At 42.6% G+C, this 20,515-nt stretch overlaps 1 protein-coding gene across 7 annotated transcripts in view; it reads right to left on the bottom strand.

The window, feature by feature from the left end:
* Positions 1-10,480, bottom strand: part of prdm16 (PR domain containing 16) — a 208,614-nt gene extending 198,134 nt beyond the window's left edge. For all 7 annotated transcript variants that reach the window (XM_049581038.1, XM_049581041.1, XM_049581044.1 and 4 more), the window contains exon 1: positions 10,188-10,480. In XM_049581038.1, coding sequence (XP_049436995.1) covers positions 10,188-10,224 — 37 coding nt within the window. In that variant the 5' untranslated portion in view covers positions 10,225-10,480. The remainder of the gene's footprint in view (positions 1-10,187) is intronic.
* Between the last annotated feature and the right edge of the window lie 10,035 nt (positions 10,481-20,515).

The raw sequence follows: 20,515 nt of genomic DNA on the forward strand, positions 1-20,515 counted from the left end.
TGGGAGCTAAGTAGAGGCAGTGGATAAGGAGCCAAAATGGCCACCCCTCTACCTTTGACATTATCAGGGAATCTTAAGAGTTCTGCCCTCCTGTTGCGCAAGGGAAAGTGGAGGTCATTGACATTACTTTTACCTATTACCTTTGGAGTAGAGCTGCACAGGGGGGTGAATGGGGGCCTTTGAGGCTGTGAGGCTTTGTGCTCCTCGTTGGAGAGCAGCCTGACAGCCTTAGTTGAGTGGGGGCCAAAGGTCAGACAGGTCATGTGATAAGGCATTTCAGACCTGCATATAGGGCCCCTAGACTGAAGAGGCCTGAAAAACCTCAAGACCCCCCCTTCCTGTGTCTCTCCTCTTCTTTTCTTTTCTCCTTTCCCTCCTCTGTCCCCTCTCTCTCTCTCTCTCACTGGACACAAAATGCCATTTGTTGTCCGTCAGTCAGTAGCACAGGGCCAGGGTTGGGCCCGGCGCTGAAAGCTCCATTCACACACCCTCTCACCCAGGGATGTTTTTGCAATTCAATATTTTCACACGCAGGCAGCTTCATCGTTACTTTGGAACCGTACACTTGGCAGGATGAGGCTGGGGGCCTCTGGGACAGAGGGGCTGAGAGGTGGAGGAGAGGGGGTCAGCACAGAGGAATCCTAGTGTCGGGAGGGGACGGGCCTGTGTCGGCTAATGGGCCATCTTGAAATGTTTTAGCCAAGACCCCTCCAACACCTACACACACACACACACACACACACACAAACAAGAGCGCACACACAGACATTCTGCCCTACTCATCGCTTCACAACCAATCTGACTCCAGGTTAACAAGGAGTGCTCTTACTTCCTTCATCAAAATGTCTGGACGAAGACAGTCACACTATCCTGCCAGGAACATACTGTCTCCCTTCTTACTCACTCTAGACAACATCTTTCTGACACATGTCCCAAATACACAGCTCATCGTTACTAACAGCCAAATGAGAATGGCAACTTGAGCATTAACTGATGTTATATGTTTCCAGGATATGCATTTTGTAACAACAGTTACTGTGTACAGACTACTAGAGCAAACAGAAATTAACAGGTCAGAAAACAGGAAACATTAGAAAACAAAAGTATGAACATGATGGAACTGTGCCTCATTGTAACCAAACAATTGCAATTCCACAACTGTAACACCCCAGGATTTGTTTAGCATACAGAGTGGCTGAGGTAAATGGAGGGCCCACAACGAGAGGGGGCTCTTAATATATTTATCCTGTGCACCACACTCTACTTAATGAAATTAAACCACACCAATAGTAGCCCTTTGTCTCTGGGGAGTTCAGTAATCAACATGCCACCAGTTTTCATTTTGTATGAAAATAAATGGCAGCCGGTGATATGGGCCTAATTGTGTTGCACCAGGGAGGAGCTGGGTGAGAAAAGAAACTTGCAGCAGTGATGTAGTGGAGCCAATTTTCATGGACAGCAGCGCTCAAGAGAGGTGGTCAAATAAGCAGAGGCATTCATCTGGGGACCGGTACCCCGCTTCCACTCCCTCCCCCTCTCCCTCCTTCTCTTTCTATCCATCATACTCACAAAGAAAGTTAGCCAAGTATTAAACAAATAGAGAACTGGTGAGCCCTGTGCACTAGCGCCTGGCAGGGTCACTGGATAATGACAGCTCAATTACGGTGAATCTCCTTGTACACCCTCCCCCCCTCTGTACAATCCCCACAGCCACCCCACCCAGCACGGCAAATTTGTCAAACTCACCAAAACGATGCGTCTGACAGTGTAATCGCTAACCGTCCCCACCGACATGAAAGAAGTCTTTATCTGGCCAAATCAAAGAACCTGATCTCTGAGAGAAAGGGGGGGTACTAGAGGGGAGAAATGTCCTGCTCGGCCCCTGTGAGACGTGGAGATGTCTCTAATCCGCTTTAATGAGACACTGCGTGCCCATCTTTGTGGTAATGACAAAACGCAGTGAGAAAGACGGTGAGGGGGAGGCAGTGGGAGAGATACAAGTGAAGATGGAGCCAAGGCTTTGAACTGGCGGTCTGATGAAAGGGGAAGCAGGCAGAGGGAGTTTAGAGCCACGCTGCTGCTACTGCAACACGCCACTGTCTGTTTTCGGAGACAGACAAACAGCCCAGGGGACAGAGCAGTTTGTCTGCTTATCATATCTGGACAGGATGAGCCATCATCAGCAGGAGTGCATTGGGACTGGTGTGTGCGTGTGTGTGTGTGTGTGTGTGTGGAGAGAGAGGTTTTAATTTGTAAAACTGCTACAGAAGAAGAAGAAAACTTCCAAGATAGTAAAGTGTCACATTTCACCATATGTGTTGATAACTAAATGTATTTTTCAGCTGTGATTACTTATAGTTTGCTTCTCTGCACCAGAGCTGCAACAATTAATTGATCAATCAACTATAAAATTAATTGCCAATCGGTTTAAGTAATTTTTGAAAGAAAAAAAGCCCAACATTCTCAGATTTAAGCTTCTCAAATGTGAAGATTTTCTTGTTTCTTTACTCCTCTATGACAGCTAAACTGATTGTGTTTGGGTTGTGGGCAAAACAAGACATTTGAGGACGTCATTTTGGGCTTTGGGAAACACTGATGGACGTTTTTCACCATTTCATGGACCAAACAACTAATCAATTAATCAAGGAAATATCTGACAAATTAATTAACATTGAAAATAATCATTAGTTGCAGCCCTGTTGTACAAAAACTTTGAGTTGGCTTTAAGTCACCTTGCCTTTACACTGTTTATGTATTTGATAAGATGACTTTAGCCCACCGGCTAACTGCATTAGCTTATTTTAATACTGGGCTGTATCAAGAGGGAAATATCAATTAATATTATGATACAGCAATTATTAATCAATCAAATTACTCAAACAAATAAAGTGGCTTCCATTGTAGTGCATTACATGAGACTTAACTGTGCACGGATGTAAAACAGGATCCATTCTTTATTGACAACTTCCCCGAAATCATTAATTTGGACAAAAGAAACATACAAAACTACAACATTATAAGATCATATCATCGCAATATGTATCAACAGAAACATGACAAATAATATTAAATTACTGCCCTGCTCTTGTATGTTTATGCTGAAATTTTGTCTTCACGCTGAGACACAGTCCTCCTTTGCAGAGATCACAGAGTAAATAAAAAAGACAACATAAAGGACGCAAAGTTCAAGACTAGCTTAAAGGAAAAGAGCAGCGTGAGGACAAATGTTGGAATAAAAGGAAAAGAGAGAGAAAGTGAGAGAAAGTGAGCGGGCTAATACCAAACAAATCAGGATTAGACCCAGATAAGACTAGTCACAATGCTGAGCAATCCCTGGATATCACAATGCAAGGGGGGAATCATGAGGGCTGCTAACGCACGCTAATTAGGGACTCGACACATTTGCCCCTTGTTTTGCAAACAACACACACTGTTTAACAGCGGGTGGTGCACAATCACACCAGACACACAGAGATAATCATTTAGCGTTAATCAGTACGCTCAAGAAGTAAGGATGAGGTTTTTTCCAAATGGATGTCTCCTGCAGTCGCGGTGTATTCTTAGCCCTGGAATCTTCTAGACGCGGCCCAGCAGTGGTGGGACGTAACTCGATAAGCAGCCACAGGTCAGGACAAAATGCATTTAACTGCAGTGTAATGGCTTTTCATTTTTCGAAGCCCCTTTTTCGCCAACACATACCACTGTTCGAACGCTGCTTGGCTATTTTTAACAAGTCCCTGCCCCCCCATCTGCAGGCTGAAAACAAACGGTATGAGGAGAGACGAAAAACAGGGGGCTGCTAAAAAAGAAAACATCGGCGATATATCTTAAAACTCTCTCAGGCATGCCACAGTCTCCGCTGCCAAATGATTGGGAGATTGCTGTGTTTTTACAAACATGGCGGATGAGGTCATGGTGCAAGGCAGAAAGAGGCGTATTTGCCAACTGGATAATGTGAGGTCAATGTATCATTGGAATGAATGGGATTTAGAGCCATGTGCAAGAGCTTAATGCAATGGTATTTGTATGTCAACTCAAAATTTGACTTAGCCAGCATGAGACCAGGCAGGAAGCACAGGGCTAAAACGTGTGTGTGTCTGTGCCTGTGTGTGTTTGTGTGTGTGTGTGTGTGTGTGTGTGTCCAGGTGTAAGAGGTGCCCACCCATCGCTGTGCCAAGGTCAAAGCAACAGAGAACAGTGACAGGACCTCCAACAACTGTACGAAATGGGTGCACACACTGATTCCCTCACACACACACACACACACACACACACACACACACACACACACACACACACACACGTATTTAGCCAGCCAACAGTGCCAGCTCCTGCTGTTTGGATGACATTTACACTCAACCTTTCTAGTTTGTGATTGATTGGGGTTAAATCCTAACATTGCCCAAAAATCTGTCACCGCCAAGGTATGTGTGTATGTGTGTGTGTGTGTGTCCATCCAGGATCCATCTGCATTAATGTGTATGTATGGTTTCTATGTACTCATGAGTGTGTGCGTCACAGAGCTAAGGAAAGCCAGTCATATGTTTTCAAGCCTTAAGTGAGTCTCAGCTGACTGTTAAGAGTCACTGTGACTTCCACAGTCAAAGCCAAAGCTCTGTCTCCATTTCCATCTCTCATATGCAGATTGAGATACTGTAACTATCTTGACTGAGAGAATTGGCCATTTATTGAATCAGGCGAACACAATTTTGAATATGGATAATTAAATAAACACAGAAATCTTTAATTTGTGGCCATCCAAGTTTTTGTTTCGTCATTACATTTTGATTTGATGTGATAAAAGTAGAACAAAAAAAACATATTCTGAAGGTGTAGCAATGAACAGTGGCACACCTGGATTCATTCAGGAGGCACTCTTAAGTCCACGTTTCTAAATTATTTTCACACTTTATGGCACCTTTACTTCACCAGAATAAAGACATCTCTTTTCCAGTGGACACTTGGCCAAAACAGCAGCAGCAGCAACTGCCTGAATCACAATAAAAGCATTTCCCTGGAGATAAAAGACTGTCTCGCAGTGTTCAGGGAGGAAGAGAGGGAGTCACTGATAGTGAAAGAAGACATTAAAAAGCTGGCAGCGGAACAGTCATAAAACAGACTATTTAAAAAAGGGATTGCAGTATCCCATTTGAACTATGCTCCCATAAATTAGTCTGCTCTCTTTAAAGCTTTACAGCGCAGGTAGTTCATAATAGTAACCACTTCCTTGCATTGTATTTCTTCCTTCAGATAATTCCCTGCATAGTTGGAGGAGAAAAGACGTTTTCTATAATGGCTGACTGTTTCTAAGATTTAGGACAACCAAGCAGGACTGAGACTTCAGACTGCACTGTCCTCCACATTTCGGGGTAATATGAAGACTTTACTGGAAAGAACATTCTTCAGGAGTCTGCTCTCACAGCTAATTTGAAGATATGGTTACCAAAAGCAATGCATCTTTATTTGTATCATATTATGTGAATCAAATGTGGACCATATGTTTCCACAACAGACATTGACCTTACTGTAACTGAACAAAATCTTAACCAAAGTAACTTCACCCTACGACAAAAAGGCACATGTATCACTGTGTTATGAATAAATGTCCCATAATGTTTGGGAGGTTATGACAGAAAAAGTGACTCCTTTACAGTTGTCTTACATGTAGTGTGTAGAGGTATTTCACTGGACAAAGATGGGGAACCAGCCCTGGAAATAAATATGGAAAGAAGACTAGGAGCCTCACTGCTCCCAACGCACACTAAACTGGGATGAGAAACTCACATCCCACAAACTTCCATAATCAAGTACTTATGCAGCATATGTGGCCGTGCCAAATGTGGACTGATGCAATTAGTTAGGCTACACAATTTTTCAATCCTTCAGAAATTGACACAAATGGTCCCAAAATCAGTCCAAGTTCTCAGGAAAAAAACTCCCCAATAGCATGAAAAAGAAAGTAAATGAAGCGTTTCTGTATCAAAAATCTGATTTTAAAAAAATCACCACAAACCAGGTGGTCTTCCTGATTGGATGGTGAATAGTATTTCTAAGAATTGAGAAAACAAAAAAGTGTAAAGAACCAACACACACACACACACACACACATACACACAATCTGACAACCACTGAAAGGCTTCAGTTTTGGGTGCAAAGATTCACAAGACTGTGATTATCATAGCGGTCACAGTCTGTCATTTTAGACAGAGATGTAAAACTGCAAAACTGGTGTTGCCTGATTCAGAGTGCTGCTTGGATCATTCACATCATCACACACGAATGCAAATGGGCTCTGTGGAACCACAAGAGTCTCAGGTTTCCCAGTGTGTGTTATCTAGGAAAGGTCTGCAGCAATAAAATAAAGATCTCACAGGTATTTTCATTTTGCATTAAATCCAGAACTACTGGCAATCAAAATAAAATAAATAAATATATAAATGGCTTTATGGCTACAGGTAGGCTAATAATTAGCCTGCATCAATTAGCAACAGTATTAGCATTACAAACTTGTCAGAATTACACTGCAACATCAAGAGAATCTGCTGAAACTATCAAAACAAGAGTCATCAACAAGATTCCTGTACATTTCCTCATTGGCTCACTGTTGCTCTGACTTCAAATTAAAAGCAACTAAAATTGCAGTTTCATAAAATAAAATAAAATAAAAACATGCATGCATACATCTTTCCATTTAATGGTCCTATCATTTTTACGTGCAGGCTCTAATCTGTGAACATGGAGGAGTGCTATCTGACACACATTACAGCTGCATAGCAGTAATACATGGGAGCCTGCACAGGACCCTGAATGTTTAGCCAGAAGTTCAACATAGCTACCATTGTTGGTTTTAAAGTGTTATGGGTTGGGTTTTATTACTTCTGTCAAAACATCAGAAGCTGTTGAGCCAGGCCAAGTTCATGACTGGGAGTCTATCTAATAAGGGCCATTTAACACAAAGATCAATAGGGATATCTGGCAATTAGTATATAGGCCAGAAACAGAGAGGGGGGTGCATGAGAGGAAAAGTGTCAGAAAACCTGTGTGGTGGGTATGGATAGGGGTGGGTGTCATTTTGTGCAAAATCAGCAAAAGAAAAAAAAAGTGGTACAAAAAAAACCGCGTGCATAGCGCTACCCTTTATTTTATTGACTTGGTAATGCGGACGGCCCCGGTAACTGAAATAGGTTTAGAAAATCAATAACGTGTGTAAGTTGCGGTCAGAATCAGTGTGGTTTCAACACCTTACTGTTTCTCTGAGTGTGTGCAGAGCTGCTACACGTTTCTGTTTTAATTATATTTCTTTACCTTTCTGTAGAGACGTTGCTGCGCGGCTGTACGCGTGCAGTGGGGCGAGGGTGCAGCGTCTCTTTATGTGTGTGTGAGTGTGTGTTTATCCGTCTCACCTGTGCAATGAAAAATACCTGGACAAAAAAAATCTGCACTGCAGAATAGCACAATGAAACAGCCTGCAGAAATATATATATGTAGAGATATGAACACAACGTGAGCAAAACGCTTTTGTCACGTTGGTGCTGCCTCTAGTAGATTACATGCATCGATTTAGTTTTTAAGATAACATAAGTCTCATAACAAAGCCGTTATCTTGGATTAAATTAAATTTATCCGATTATTTCTTCTTTATTAATGATACATCTGAGAAAATACGAGCCAATTTAACAGTGTAAATGCATAAAATAAATTAATACTGCTGTATTGGTGCAGATTAAATCAAATAACAGAGCAAAACAATGACACAAGGAGCCTAAAAATTGAAGTAAGTACAAAAATATTCACTAATAGGCCTAATGTGTGGGCAACAGAGCGGAATATTTCTTTAAAATAGAAAAAACAGCCCACCTGTGAGGGCAATATCACATTATAATCCAAACACACTAACACTCACTTAATCCTGACCCCAAAGCATTATGTAAACAAACCAGAACGACTGCATACTAATCAAGAAAACACACACATATTCATATTCTACATGTGGGACACACGGAGTTCCTGCAGAGCCGTGGCCTTTGACGTGTAGTGTGTGTGTGTGTGTGTGTGTGCGTGTGTGTGTGTGTGTGTGTGTGTGTGTGTGTGTGCTATCTGCCGACACAAGAAAATATACACAAAAATAAATGATAAAGCAGCTGCATGTTGAAAATTGCCGTGGGCCTACAGGAGAGGATTTTACCTCAGAGGCAAGGGGAAAAAAAGAGGAGAAAAAAAGGAGGGTGGAATGAACTCCCACGCGTCGCATTCAAAAGTTGTGGGCCTGCATGTTTTGAATGTTCAGAACAACACGGTGTTTCTGTTTCTGTCTCCACCGCCGCTGCAACGCGACACATGTGAGGCCTCTGGGCTGCAGGGCTCCCGATGTGACGGTGCTACAAAGCCAGGTATTTGCGTTCATTAGCACCCGGATCAACAGACTATCAGGGCTGTTTAGAGATCAAGACCAAGTGCAATTACTGGCAACAAGCAGGATCCTCCACATGTTTAAGTATTTTCGCAAAGTGGCCCAATTAGCGTTTTGCTTTTCGTTACTTTTCTTTTTTTCTGTCTTCGTCTTTAACTTACCCTGTGCACCAAACACACAGAACATGCACGAGTAATAAGGTAATAATAACAGAAAAAAATACAAAAAAGAGTTCTGGTTATTCTTTTTATTCTTATAATTAATGTGAATGCATGTGAGCTGAAGCCCTGTCTAATTATTTAATAATAATCCAATCAGATGTTACAGTTAGCATTTATAAAATGTATTATAAGAAGTGCACGTTTAAAAAGCTGTGCACAAACAATTATTTCTCTCAAGGTCTGAAATATAAAAATCAGTGCTTTTAAATTATGTCTGATATAAAGATGGTTGAATTTAGTGAGCCAGTGGCTTTGGCAGAGTTACAAAGTTTTTAAAGGCCTGTAAACATGCAATCAAGCATGCCCAACATAAAAACAATAACAGATATATTTTTTAAATCTTTTTTAAAAATAAGATTATTTAAAAGAATAAATACACTGCAAAATATGTGCTGTGTTTTGCTCTGCGTTTTTACAAAACTACAAATCGAAACTCACTATGGATACAATCTAATATTAGGACAAGATAAAAACACATGCCAACAGGCCTGCATTAAAAGTAATCATGTTAAGCAATCGTCTCACAAATGATTGTGGATAAAAAAGCAGATTGACCCACATTATTAGCCGTAGAAAACAAAGTGCATTCATGCAGGGATAAAAAAAAAAGGAAAAGACAGAAAGGCGGCGTAAATAAATTCATAAATCAACCCACCAACAATACACAAATTTCAAACAATAAACACGGTCCATTTCCAACAACAAAGTTGCTCATGTTCACAAAACTGAATACATGAATTTTCCGTGTGACGCGAGCAGCAGTCCTCTAAGTAGTGGCATGGGCGCTTTCTTGCACAAGACGCATTATTGATTGGCATTCCCTGGAGGAGGAACCAGTCTGCAGCAGTCCGAGGGCCCCGAGACAAAACAAAGTTGCCGGAGAGCGATATGTTGTGCGGTTCAAGCGGGATCGACTGGGAGTAAAAAAAAACCTGCATTAAAATATGGCTCTTTTCAGTCTAAATTCACATGTTGGCGTCTCCAGTTTTTGCAGGCGAGTGAACGAGTGCGCTGAGCTCGATGTGCAGCAGCAGCAGTAGCAGCTCGCAGCAGAGCAGCGGTGCCACAGCGCCCACTATTTCAAAAGCCGGGAATATTATTTCACAAGACTTGGAACGGCTCTATAAAAAAAGTTACTATGCGTTTCGACAACTTTCTTGGTAACTTTCGGGAAACGAATCTGCGCCTCCGCTGAACCTCCGACACCCGAAATGCGCAAATTGCAAGATGGAGCTCAGATTTTTGGACGGCGGTGTTTCTCTGTGCGTTTAAAGGAGTGTAATCAACATAAAGCACCAGCGGCGTTTCTCATCACACATGAAACTTTCTGACACTGAGAATCAACGAAGCCAAGACCGCAGCATGCAGAGAAACGAGGCTTGAGCAGCCGGAGCGGGACGCATTTTCTAGCAGAAAAGTTAACTCTGGACAAAGAGTCGCCCCCTCCTCTCTTAAGGATATGACAAATGACAAGGACACATTGGATCATCTACACAAGCACGAGTTTGGAGCCGGCGGCTGAAAGCGATAAGAAGCGGGCAAAAAGAAGGACCTACTTTTGGCCAGTTTTCTCGCCCTCGCCTTGGATCTCATCTTGTCGGCTTGTAGATTCCTCTCGTCGTCCTCCGTGAGCCCAGAAGCAGCAACAACACTATCTTCATCTCACCAGCATTGTCAGTTTGGACACCTTCGCACATGCGCACAGGCCATTCAATCTGACACCCTCGCCGGGGCCAAAAAACTTTCCAATGTATTCATCATCATCACTTTCTTGTCCTATCGTCTCCCCTTTAGATCACTTATCTCTTCCCCTCCTCCTCTTCCTCCTCCTCCTGCTCTCTCCTCACCATCTCACCTTCCCCTCCCTCCCCCCTTGCCATCCCCTTACCCTCGTCCCCCTCCTCACCCCGACACCCCCCCACCCATCCCATTCAGCTCCTGCCAGCACCTCCTTTGGTTTTTACCCCTTTAACAGCGACAACTTGGTTTTCTCCAGCCGGCGGTGGACACAGTGAGGTATGGTGAGGTCAAGGTCGTATTAGAACTATGGAAATTAAACGGAATTATTATGATTAATTATTAGTATCATTATTACTATTACATATTTTTTTATTTTGTAATTTTTCTCAGGATATTTGTTTTTTTGCTATAAATTGTTAACAAAATAATTTTCTTTGTGAATTTTTGAGACTTCACTTAAACTTTGTATTGAAGCTGATGTTGTGCCAAAACGTGTTCGAGTTGCAGAGGTTATTTTTAACTTCATTAATGCACATGCAGGCGTAATAGGCACACGGCTGGATTGGAGTTGCACTTTACAGACTATGATTTGCTTGTGTGTGTGTGTGTGTGTGTGTGTGTGTGTATTTGTGTGTGTGTGTGTGTGTGTGTGTGTGTGTGTGTGTGTGTGTGCCTTGTTGCCCTCAGGACAAGCAGCGGCCAGCAGCTGTTTGACGCATGGAGCATGGAGCCTCCACCAGCAGAGTCCGGACCGGGGGAGAAGCCCAAGCTTTTTTTTCCTTCTTCTTCTTCCTCTCTCCCTCCTCTCTTTCCTCCAATGTTCACATTTGTAACGACCATATTTGCAGCACTTATTTCTTGTGGAGAACTGTTTGTGTTCGCTGTTAGCCGCGCGTAAAGTCACCTGAGTGAAGGTGGATAGGCTGCACGCTTTCTCCGCGTAAGTATGACTTTTACCTTTCACGTGTTTGTTTGTTTGTTTGTTTGTTTGCTGCAGGTACGAGGAGACTGTCTGGACGTTAGTCCGTGCAGGACTGCAAGGTAATTTTTTTTGATTTACCAAAAAATTATGCAAACACAAATATCGGACAAGGTAATAATTTTGCAACAGTTTTTATTCTCTTGCATGCTAATATTAAAGTTGCAATTTAGACCATTTACTGAATTTATTTTAGGCAACTGGGGGACATTTTAATAAGCTATATGCAATTTATTAATTTCACTGTAATTATTTTGCATGATTTAATATATTTTATTATATAATAGACATAAAAATTTTTACTATCAAATTAAAACATGTATTAAAATTAACGTTGTATATTTTTGTTGTTATTGACCGACTTATTCAATTATATATATTTTTTTAAAGGAACAAAATTAGATTTGGTAGAAGCTTTGGATATTACAATTGATTTTATTTTATTATCTATTAAATAAAAATAATAAAGTCCAGTTTGAGTGATGGTGGCAGGCTGCTCGTCATATTCCTGTGGTGCCTGGGCCTTTAGCCTGCATGTCATATGGGAATGGTTTCCGTCTAGTTTGGCTGCATAAAGGCGGCTCTATGTTGGAGCCTATTAAAGATCGGTGGTGATGGAGCAACTGCAGTCTGCTGGGAGAGCAGCAGGGATCAGCTCTCTGCACACTAATTACACCCCCACTTTTATGGAGATACTTTCAAATCCATGCACTATTATTATTATTATTATTATTATTATTATTATTATTATTATTTGCATTATTTTTCTATGTATATTTATTACTTTAACCTAACAATACATTGGCATAAAACCGCTGCACATGAGTGGCGGTCTGCCTGACATTTCTTTGGGTTTCTTGCTGCACCGTATGAACCGCAGCTTGTTGCTCATTATGATGCACAACTGATTTGAATAAAGGCTCGAGTTCATCAAACACGTCTCCAGCCTATATTGGACAGAAATTGCCGTGGGATGTTTTTTCCCATGAGTTGAAGCAAAAATGAAAGATCATTAATCAATATAATAATCAGCAGTAATTAGCATTCATTATCTGTAGGGAGTTTGTCTCGGCATCATGACGCGTGGAAGTTCATTTTATTGGCTTAAACAGAGAGCAAAGACGCGTGTGGAGTGTGTGTTTTATCCCCATAGGGAGTGTGGCGTGTCAGGAGGCGGCCACTGTGTGATACTTATAACAATGTCTTTGTAATTTTGTGTAAAAGTTAGTTGAAATAGAGAATCGACAGTTATAAAGTGAGGAGAGCTTCACGGCCTTGGAGGTAAGAGTGACAAAAACAGAGAAACAGGTCGATAAACAAATGAATTATGGGAGCAACAGCGGTGTGCAAAGGTTCTGTTTATTCCTCAGTGTCTGGAGGAAGCGTGGGAGCGTGGCGACAACATATCAATAATCCATTGTCTTAATCAATTGCTTGTATCGATACCGCGTCCTTCATCCAGCGTCACTCCGAGGAAAACTGCAGAAAAAAGGGCATTCAGCACAACTTTCCCCAGTTTGTCGAAATGATTTCCATCAGCAGACCGAGAGGCCAGGCCTCTTGAATATTTCTCGCACATCAGCTCGGACAAATGATTTCACATGGTGCAACACCTTCTTAAAGGAGCAATTAACTGTGATTACGCTCGCTAAAGAAAAGTGTTGCTCTCCGACACTGGCCCGTTGGGAAATACTTTTCTGCGTCATTTAAACGTCGACCTTTAACGGGGCTTTGTGGAAACGGAGAAGGAACGGCTGCGCAGGAAAAAAACCTTTGCGTTTTTTTGAGTATTTGCTTTCCAGAAATGTGGCTTTTCTTTTCTCTCTCTCTCTCTCTCTCTCTCTCTCTCTCTCTCTCTCCCTCTTTTGTCCCTGCGGCTGGAGGTAGCGCAGGAAGGCAGCGCCGCTGGCTGCGGCCCCGGAAGAGAGGTGTGCTGCTGCTGCTGCGCTCCTGTTTCATCAGCACAGGATCCCTCTGGTTTTATTAATCCGTCTAATTCGACTGAAGAGAGGCAGATTCATTATCAGCTGAAAGTGATAAACAAAAACAGTGCGATTCCGATAAAAAAAAATATATAAAATAAGGCCTTTAGATCGGCTGTTATGATTATTGTATAATTATAACCATATTATTTAACCTGCCAGTGGCTCAACTGCGCCTATACAGGACTCAGTGCGACCTCTCTGGCAGGTCATCTGCATATATACACGTCTGCAGACGGCACTGTTTGTATGGCAAGATATTGTCTCCACGGCTCCTATATCACAGGGCCCTTCCGCGTGCTCTGAGGCCTTTTCATGTATGTGTAGGCTAATTGTTTGGCGCGTAATACAATGTATAATGGACAATTTGCGTCCTTAATCTCAAGTAGATCAAGCGATGACGTCTTCACATCACCTGGACTGAACTGACGCTGGGCCTAAAGTCTAATCTATGTCAAAACGTTCTGTGTCACACCGACATTAAATGTTTTGTGTTTATTTGCAAATACAAATAATATAGCATAATAATAACACATTATTTACAACCGGAAGCAACCAAAGTATCAGTCACAACATGCGCACACCTGAAAAACTATACTATTAGGGTGAAACCACGAGAATAAATGTTTATTGTTAATTTATAAGTTTGTAGATTAGTCTAAAACACAAGTAGTACCAATATTTATTTAAAAAATAATGAGAATGACACGAGAAAAATTAATAATCTTACTATCATCATCGTCGTCAATCAGGCGCGATAGGTGTATGTGTGTGTGTGTGTGGGCAGAGAAGTTTATCACACTGTGGACTGGTGTGGTCAGACTGCGGTGACTGTACACCCCTCCTCCCCACTCACACACACCCACACTCACACACACATAAGCGGCTGAAACCCAAGCTTTATCCACGCTGGAAAAGGCTCTGGGTCTCTGGATTAGACGTTACGCGCAGATAACATCAGCGCACATTAGATATGTGAAATGGAGCACCTCGCGCTCCGGCCTGCAGGATGAGGCGGGCCGGGGGACATCAAAAAAAGTTGCAGCGGGCCCCTTTTTGTGCGCGCCGCAAGCATTGTAAATTTGCTAACTGTAATTCTGCCACAGTCGATGTAATGGGAGAGTAAACATGGTAACCGGCTGCGGGCAGGGCGCTGGGACTTGCAGAGGAGGCACGCGCTCATGCACGCAGGTACGCACACACACTACTGTGGGATGCAGGGAAGGATGACCCAGAGAAATGATGACCACAATAACAATCATCTACACCTACACTGTTTTTTTACAGATCGATAAGCACAAATTCCCAAAGATCCCAGCAGCTGATCAATTCGAAAATCCCAATTTTCCCTTTTGATATATTAGTGAGGAGTGCCGCTCCACAGCAGGCCGCTCCCTCCTCTCCTTCCCTCTGATGAAGTCCCCAGAAGCGCTCATAGTGTAGTTGCCTTGGTAATTATTAGCCATTAATTGGGTTCAGGACCTTGTGCGTCTCTGGGAAATGGGAAATCTGACCGCTAATCCAAGACGTTTCTTTGGGGCCTTTTGCAGTGTTGTTAACACGCTGTCAGAGACAGACGGGGCTGCGCCACAGCTACTGATAGCAGGAATATGGAGAGGTTAGAGGGCAGCGACTGTACAGATATACAGGCACACTGCAGGAAGCCTGATGCAGCGGCAACTCACATCTGGAGAGCCACACAGCAGCTAAAATACAAAATGTTTCCAATGCATGTGAGTGTATGGATTGCAGATTGTCGATTAAATTTACAATTTGCAACATTTTCTGCAAAAATACAACGAAGGTAAACCTGCATATTTCGATTTTGGCAACATATTTTGGTAACTCTTGCGCATTAATCATTTATAAAGATTAATGCGCAAGATTTACCCAAATCAATTCAGCTCCTAAAACATACTGCAGCACATAGCGGGTTAAAATCCTCATATTTGATTGTTTAATTGTGCCTCAGTTCAGTCATGCCTGAAACACGCATTTAGCTGTCACTTCAGTTCAAACGCTGTGCACTCACTGCCTTCTATCGATCCGGCCAAAACCAAACACAAACCAATAAATGCATTTAATCATTTTTCGTTTTTCCTTTGAGTCTAAAAAAATTTAAATATATTTTTATGCCTCCGCCTGATTTATTTTCAGTGACAACTGCTGGCTAATTCTGCGTAAAAATGAGGACTCATGTTTAATGGCACCAGTGAAAATTACAGGGTATCCGTGAATATATTTTCTTATTACAATTTCCTCCAACGAATATATATTTTCAAGCATCATCACATGTGGTTGGACTCAAAGAAACATCATTATTATTCAACAAATATTATTCGGTGCAAGGGAAAAAAAATGACCACAACTGACGATCAATTTGCAAAATGTAAACAAGGAATATTCAAAGACTGACTGGATCTGGCTGGGAATTAAGTGTTTCTCCCCCCAAAAAAGGCACAGCACCCCTACCACCGCCTCCCGTCCCACCATCATCAATGTTGTTGTTTTTAATTAATCGCTCGTTAATGTCGCCATCCATTTCCCCGCAGATCAGAGGAGCGAGGAGCCGACAACCCCGCCAAACAAATGCACATTAAAATATCGCCGGGAGGCTCGAGTGAAAATTACTCCGATGTAGAAATGACCTTAATATGATGTAATCAATCAAGCTGTCTGCTGGGACACTGGGAATCACAGTGTTAATCTTTTAGTTTGGAGCAGCGGGGGGAAAAACAGCCTGTCATATTTTACAGCCAAAGAGCGCACACTTCGTGCAAGTTCAGTAACACATAGAGAGAAAGCCTCTACAACAATGCAGGCTTTATGGTGCTGCAGAAAATATATTTACACGGAGGTGCACACATTTTGTGGTTCAGGGAAAAAGGCCTTTGGGCCTGTTTGGTACAGATTTCTTTCAAACATGTCACCTCAGTGACACCAAAGTGTTTGCAACTTGAGGGGAAATAACGAAAAATAAATGTAGCATTAATATGTTAGGATCAAATGTTTGAAGTGAAATCATAAATTTATTCTATGATTAAGAGGAAAAAAAATCTTACTTTCAGTAATATTGCAAACATGATATTTTCTCACAAAGCCAAGATCCCTAACAGACCGTAATTCACTTTAAATTCATTAAAATAAAGAAACGAATAAAACCATGAATATTTCAGGAAAATATATGTGAGTTCCTGTTTCTTTCTTTCTTTCTTTTTTTAAATTAAAATACACTCCATTATTGGGAAAAAAGTGGTAAAATTGAATATAAAACAAGCAAAGTGTTCAATTTTAGGTGAAATCTGTGAATGTTAACAATGAAAAAACAAATGTGTAAAGCTACTACATCAATCTACAAATAAAGGCCGCTGTATAGGCAGTAATTCCCCCCCTTGCTAAACTTGGTGAAAGCTATTATGCAGAGTGAGTCCAGTAAGTAGCAAACACTGGTGCGGAAGTATTAGCACCAAGAACATACACACAACTTGGCAGGCAACAAGAGGCTCATGTGGGCAGCATAAAGTGCTGAGGCCGCTGCATGTTATCATTAACAACTGTGGACAGATAGAACAGGCCGAGCCCACAAGTGTCCATTTCACACCAGCCTGGCATGGCAGCGTGGGTTAGGGCTCCAGAGAGCTGTCTGCCACCCCCTCTGCAGCCCTTTGAAGCACACAAGCTTCTGGGATTTCTGGTTCTCATCTTTGAAACGAACCCCCTTGAAGGTTTCCAACCTGAGACCTGTGTTCTCACCTCCAGTAAAGATCCGATCTGGATTTTTGTTCTCATCATACCAGCTTCGGTGACCCCTTTCTCACCGCTACTGGGCTTTGATATCACGGCGAGGCTTAGGGAAATGTGCAGTAACAAGGTGCGATGGACGAATGGAGGTTGCTGTATCAATAGTAACACACAGTCATGTACAATAACTGTAAAAGCAGGGCCAGATGTATTTATTATGATGAGGATAACGGCTGAGCTGTATCGCTGATTGAAAATGTTACAGTCAGAACACTGCTCATTCAGAATCTGTATAAATCATTGAAAATCAAAGGTAAGAAAAAAAAAAAGCTCAAGCAATATGAAAAGCTGAAAGACGTGAGCCAAATGAGTAAAAATGATTCACAGCTTAAAATGCAATAAAGTGAAATAAAAACTCCTTTTCAGGAATATGGAGAATATCTAGTCAGATTTCCAAACAGCTCCAGCTCCCACAGTCTCCATACGACCACTGACACAGCCCTGATGTATTATAATACTGTATGTGGGGAGTGACGTCACTGCAGCCAGCTACAGTGGGGCCCCACAACACAACACACACATACTCACAGTGGTGAAAATGCTTAGCAGGAGGTATGGGAACGACTCTGTGTTGGAGAGCGATTTCTCCGCCCAGTCTTGAAGCACAATCAATGCTAAATCGTGTGCAGTGTGGACATGCTGGACATGTTAAGTTTGCTTGAACAGATACTTAATTGTTGACAAATATCTCTCTCAAACACATTCAGGTAAAGAAGCTGCTCACTGTAGTTGAGTGATCATCTCTCACACAAATCCACAGGCCTTGGAAGTCAAGCTAAATGCTTTTCAGTAATCTGTTTCCACTGCCAAGGTACGCAGGCCCGCAGGCCAAGGGGCACTGTAAGGGATTTCAGCAAATCACAAAAATGACTTAAACTCAACCTGATATGCATCCACACACACACACACACACACACACACACACACACACACACACACACACACACACATACTTCTTCATGTGTATGCACACACTAACACCAATCCCTTGCTCTCTGCTGAGTGTGTGGTGTATTGTACTCCGAGGCAAACATTTTCAAGTTAGAGTCTTTTCCCCACAGGAGCGGATGACTTCCCAGCATGAGGAAAAAATAACTTAGGCCAAGCTGCACATTTGCACTATAAGCCTGACATCACATAGGAAACAAACCATAAAACACCAAACGCTCTGCAACCCAACAAAGACCAATAAAGGTTTCAACGAGTGAAGCACAAACACTGCAAGTAGCAAACAAACCCGGCAGCTCTCCTGCACCGTTTCCATTTCCATAGAGATTATTTTCTCATTCTCTCTTTAGACTGCTGCAGCCCGGTGGTGACCGGCTACATTATTTATTTGTTTGTTTGGTTGCACAGTGTATATGTGTGGTGGTGGTGCGTCTGTGGCGACAAAGCAAGCGTGTATGTTGCTGGACTGACAGGATGATTAATAGGAGCTCCAGCCAAGGGTGGGGAGGGGGTGGGGGGGTGACGGCGATTGTGGAGGTGGAGGTGGGGGGGCTGGGTGGGACTTCGGCAACACATCAAAAACAACAGCACTTCCTGGGGTTTGCCGCCATTTCCTCTGCAGGAACACCCCACTCCCCGAAATCTCCTCCAACCCCGGGGTGGCTCGGTGGGGATCAACAGAGAAGAGTTAATGAAGACACACACACTCACAGAAGCGGGCTGGATGTAGTGTGTAATTAGTCTGCTGACTGCGAGAAGAGTGAAGAAAGAAAAGAGCAGAGGGGAAGAAACACACGCAGGGGAATTTCAATATGCATCAGAGCTGCATGTTGTTTGTTGAAGGGGTACAGCAAGTGCTGAAACGGCAGATACCTTCACACGCAACCTGGATAAATATTGACTCTGGAGCCATTTCACTTGTGACGGCTAATGCCAGAGCTGTACGCCTCTTTGGCCAAAAAAGGTGACGGCAGGACAGGTGATGTAGTGGTGGTGAAATGAGGTGGCGGGGGATGGAAGTGACTTTATGAACTTGAGCAAAAACTGGGATTTAATAGCAAGAGAGGTGGAGAGCAAAATCAAGTTTCTTCAAGTTGAAGCAGAGACACATTTTCTCTCTCCTGTTGAAGATGAAGGAATGAAAATCGATCATTATTAGAGACGTTTAACTGCAAAGGCCGAGACCTGAGAGCACAGTGGAACTAAACAGCAAGCTGGTCTCCTCCACAGACCAAGTGAAGCTTTGAAAGACTGCCCTCCTGTGTCAGACGCACATACACATGTTGCACAATAGACCTGCACTCAACCTCTCTCTCTGTCTTTCCACTTATTCAAACTGGCCTCCTTCGGGAGACATAGCTTTTGTGCTGGTAGACAGAACACAGAATACACCTTCACTGAGGTCAGTGGATCCGGATGTATGTTGAAGTTAGACATTAGTATATAAAATGAGAGTGCTGTCTTAATTTGCACACAGTGACTGTATTTATACACTGCCTATGTGTGTGTCAAGGAAGTAATTCTTTGTATTTACTGCAGGCAACTAAAGCACATATATCATATGAACCTGGCTTTCATATGTTCATGCATGTTTGTGTGCATTTCTTGCTCCATCTAATCAAGAGAGAAAGAAAGAGAGAAACAAACGCTGGATTTTAACAGGTTGTCATCCTCCACTCTGCTCTTTTCCGAAGGGAGCCGGCTGCCAAATCCCTGAGCATGCTTAACAATTCCATTACCGCCGTGCAGAACACCCACACTAGTCTTTTGAAGCCAGGGCATTTTAGAGGAGAAGAGTTTATTGACTTCAAATTGTTACCACTTGGGCCTTCTCCTCTCATTTCTTAAAAAAAGAAGGAAAAAAAAAACAATAAACCTGCACGCCAAAGTGCAGCATTTGTAGCTCCGAGGTGAATTTTAAGTGATGTTTGTTCAGATGAGGTCAGGGAGGAGGAGCACACAGTGACAGTTGCTCAGTGGGACACCGGCGGGCAAATGTTAGCCCGCACACTAATACTGATTGCTCATCATTGGGAGGATTTTATTCGGCAGTGTGGTTTCTGTTAACATCCAATGGCTTGTTTTACAATGGAGCGCATCTGTGGACCAAATGTGTCACACAGTAAGACGGGAAAGATTCAGTCTTTCTGGTCGTGCTAATAAAGTGTGACAGGCGATTGGATTCGCGATCCGCCCTGTCCTCGCTTGCCATTTTCATAAGCCCATATATGTCACACAGTGACATTTGCCATATGGTAAAACTGGACAACTTGCCACTCTATTTTGAGGATTTTTTTCCCCCCACCGTCAAGTCACACATATGCTGAAAATAATGTTTTGTTGTGACCCGTGCAGTGTAACCTTTGAAGCTGTCAGTTGGAACAAGGCTACTGTGGGACACTTATAGCCTGTCAGCTGCTGAGACTGCAGAGTG

Source organism: Epinephelus fuscoguttatus, linkage group LG7, assembly GCF_011397635.1.
Source record: "Epinephelus fuscoguttatus linkage group LG7, E.fuscoguttatus.final_Chr_v1".
Lineage (NCBI taxonomy): Eukaryota > Metazoa > Chordata > Actinopteri > Perciformes > Serranidae > Epinephelus > Epinephelus fuscoguttatus.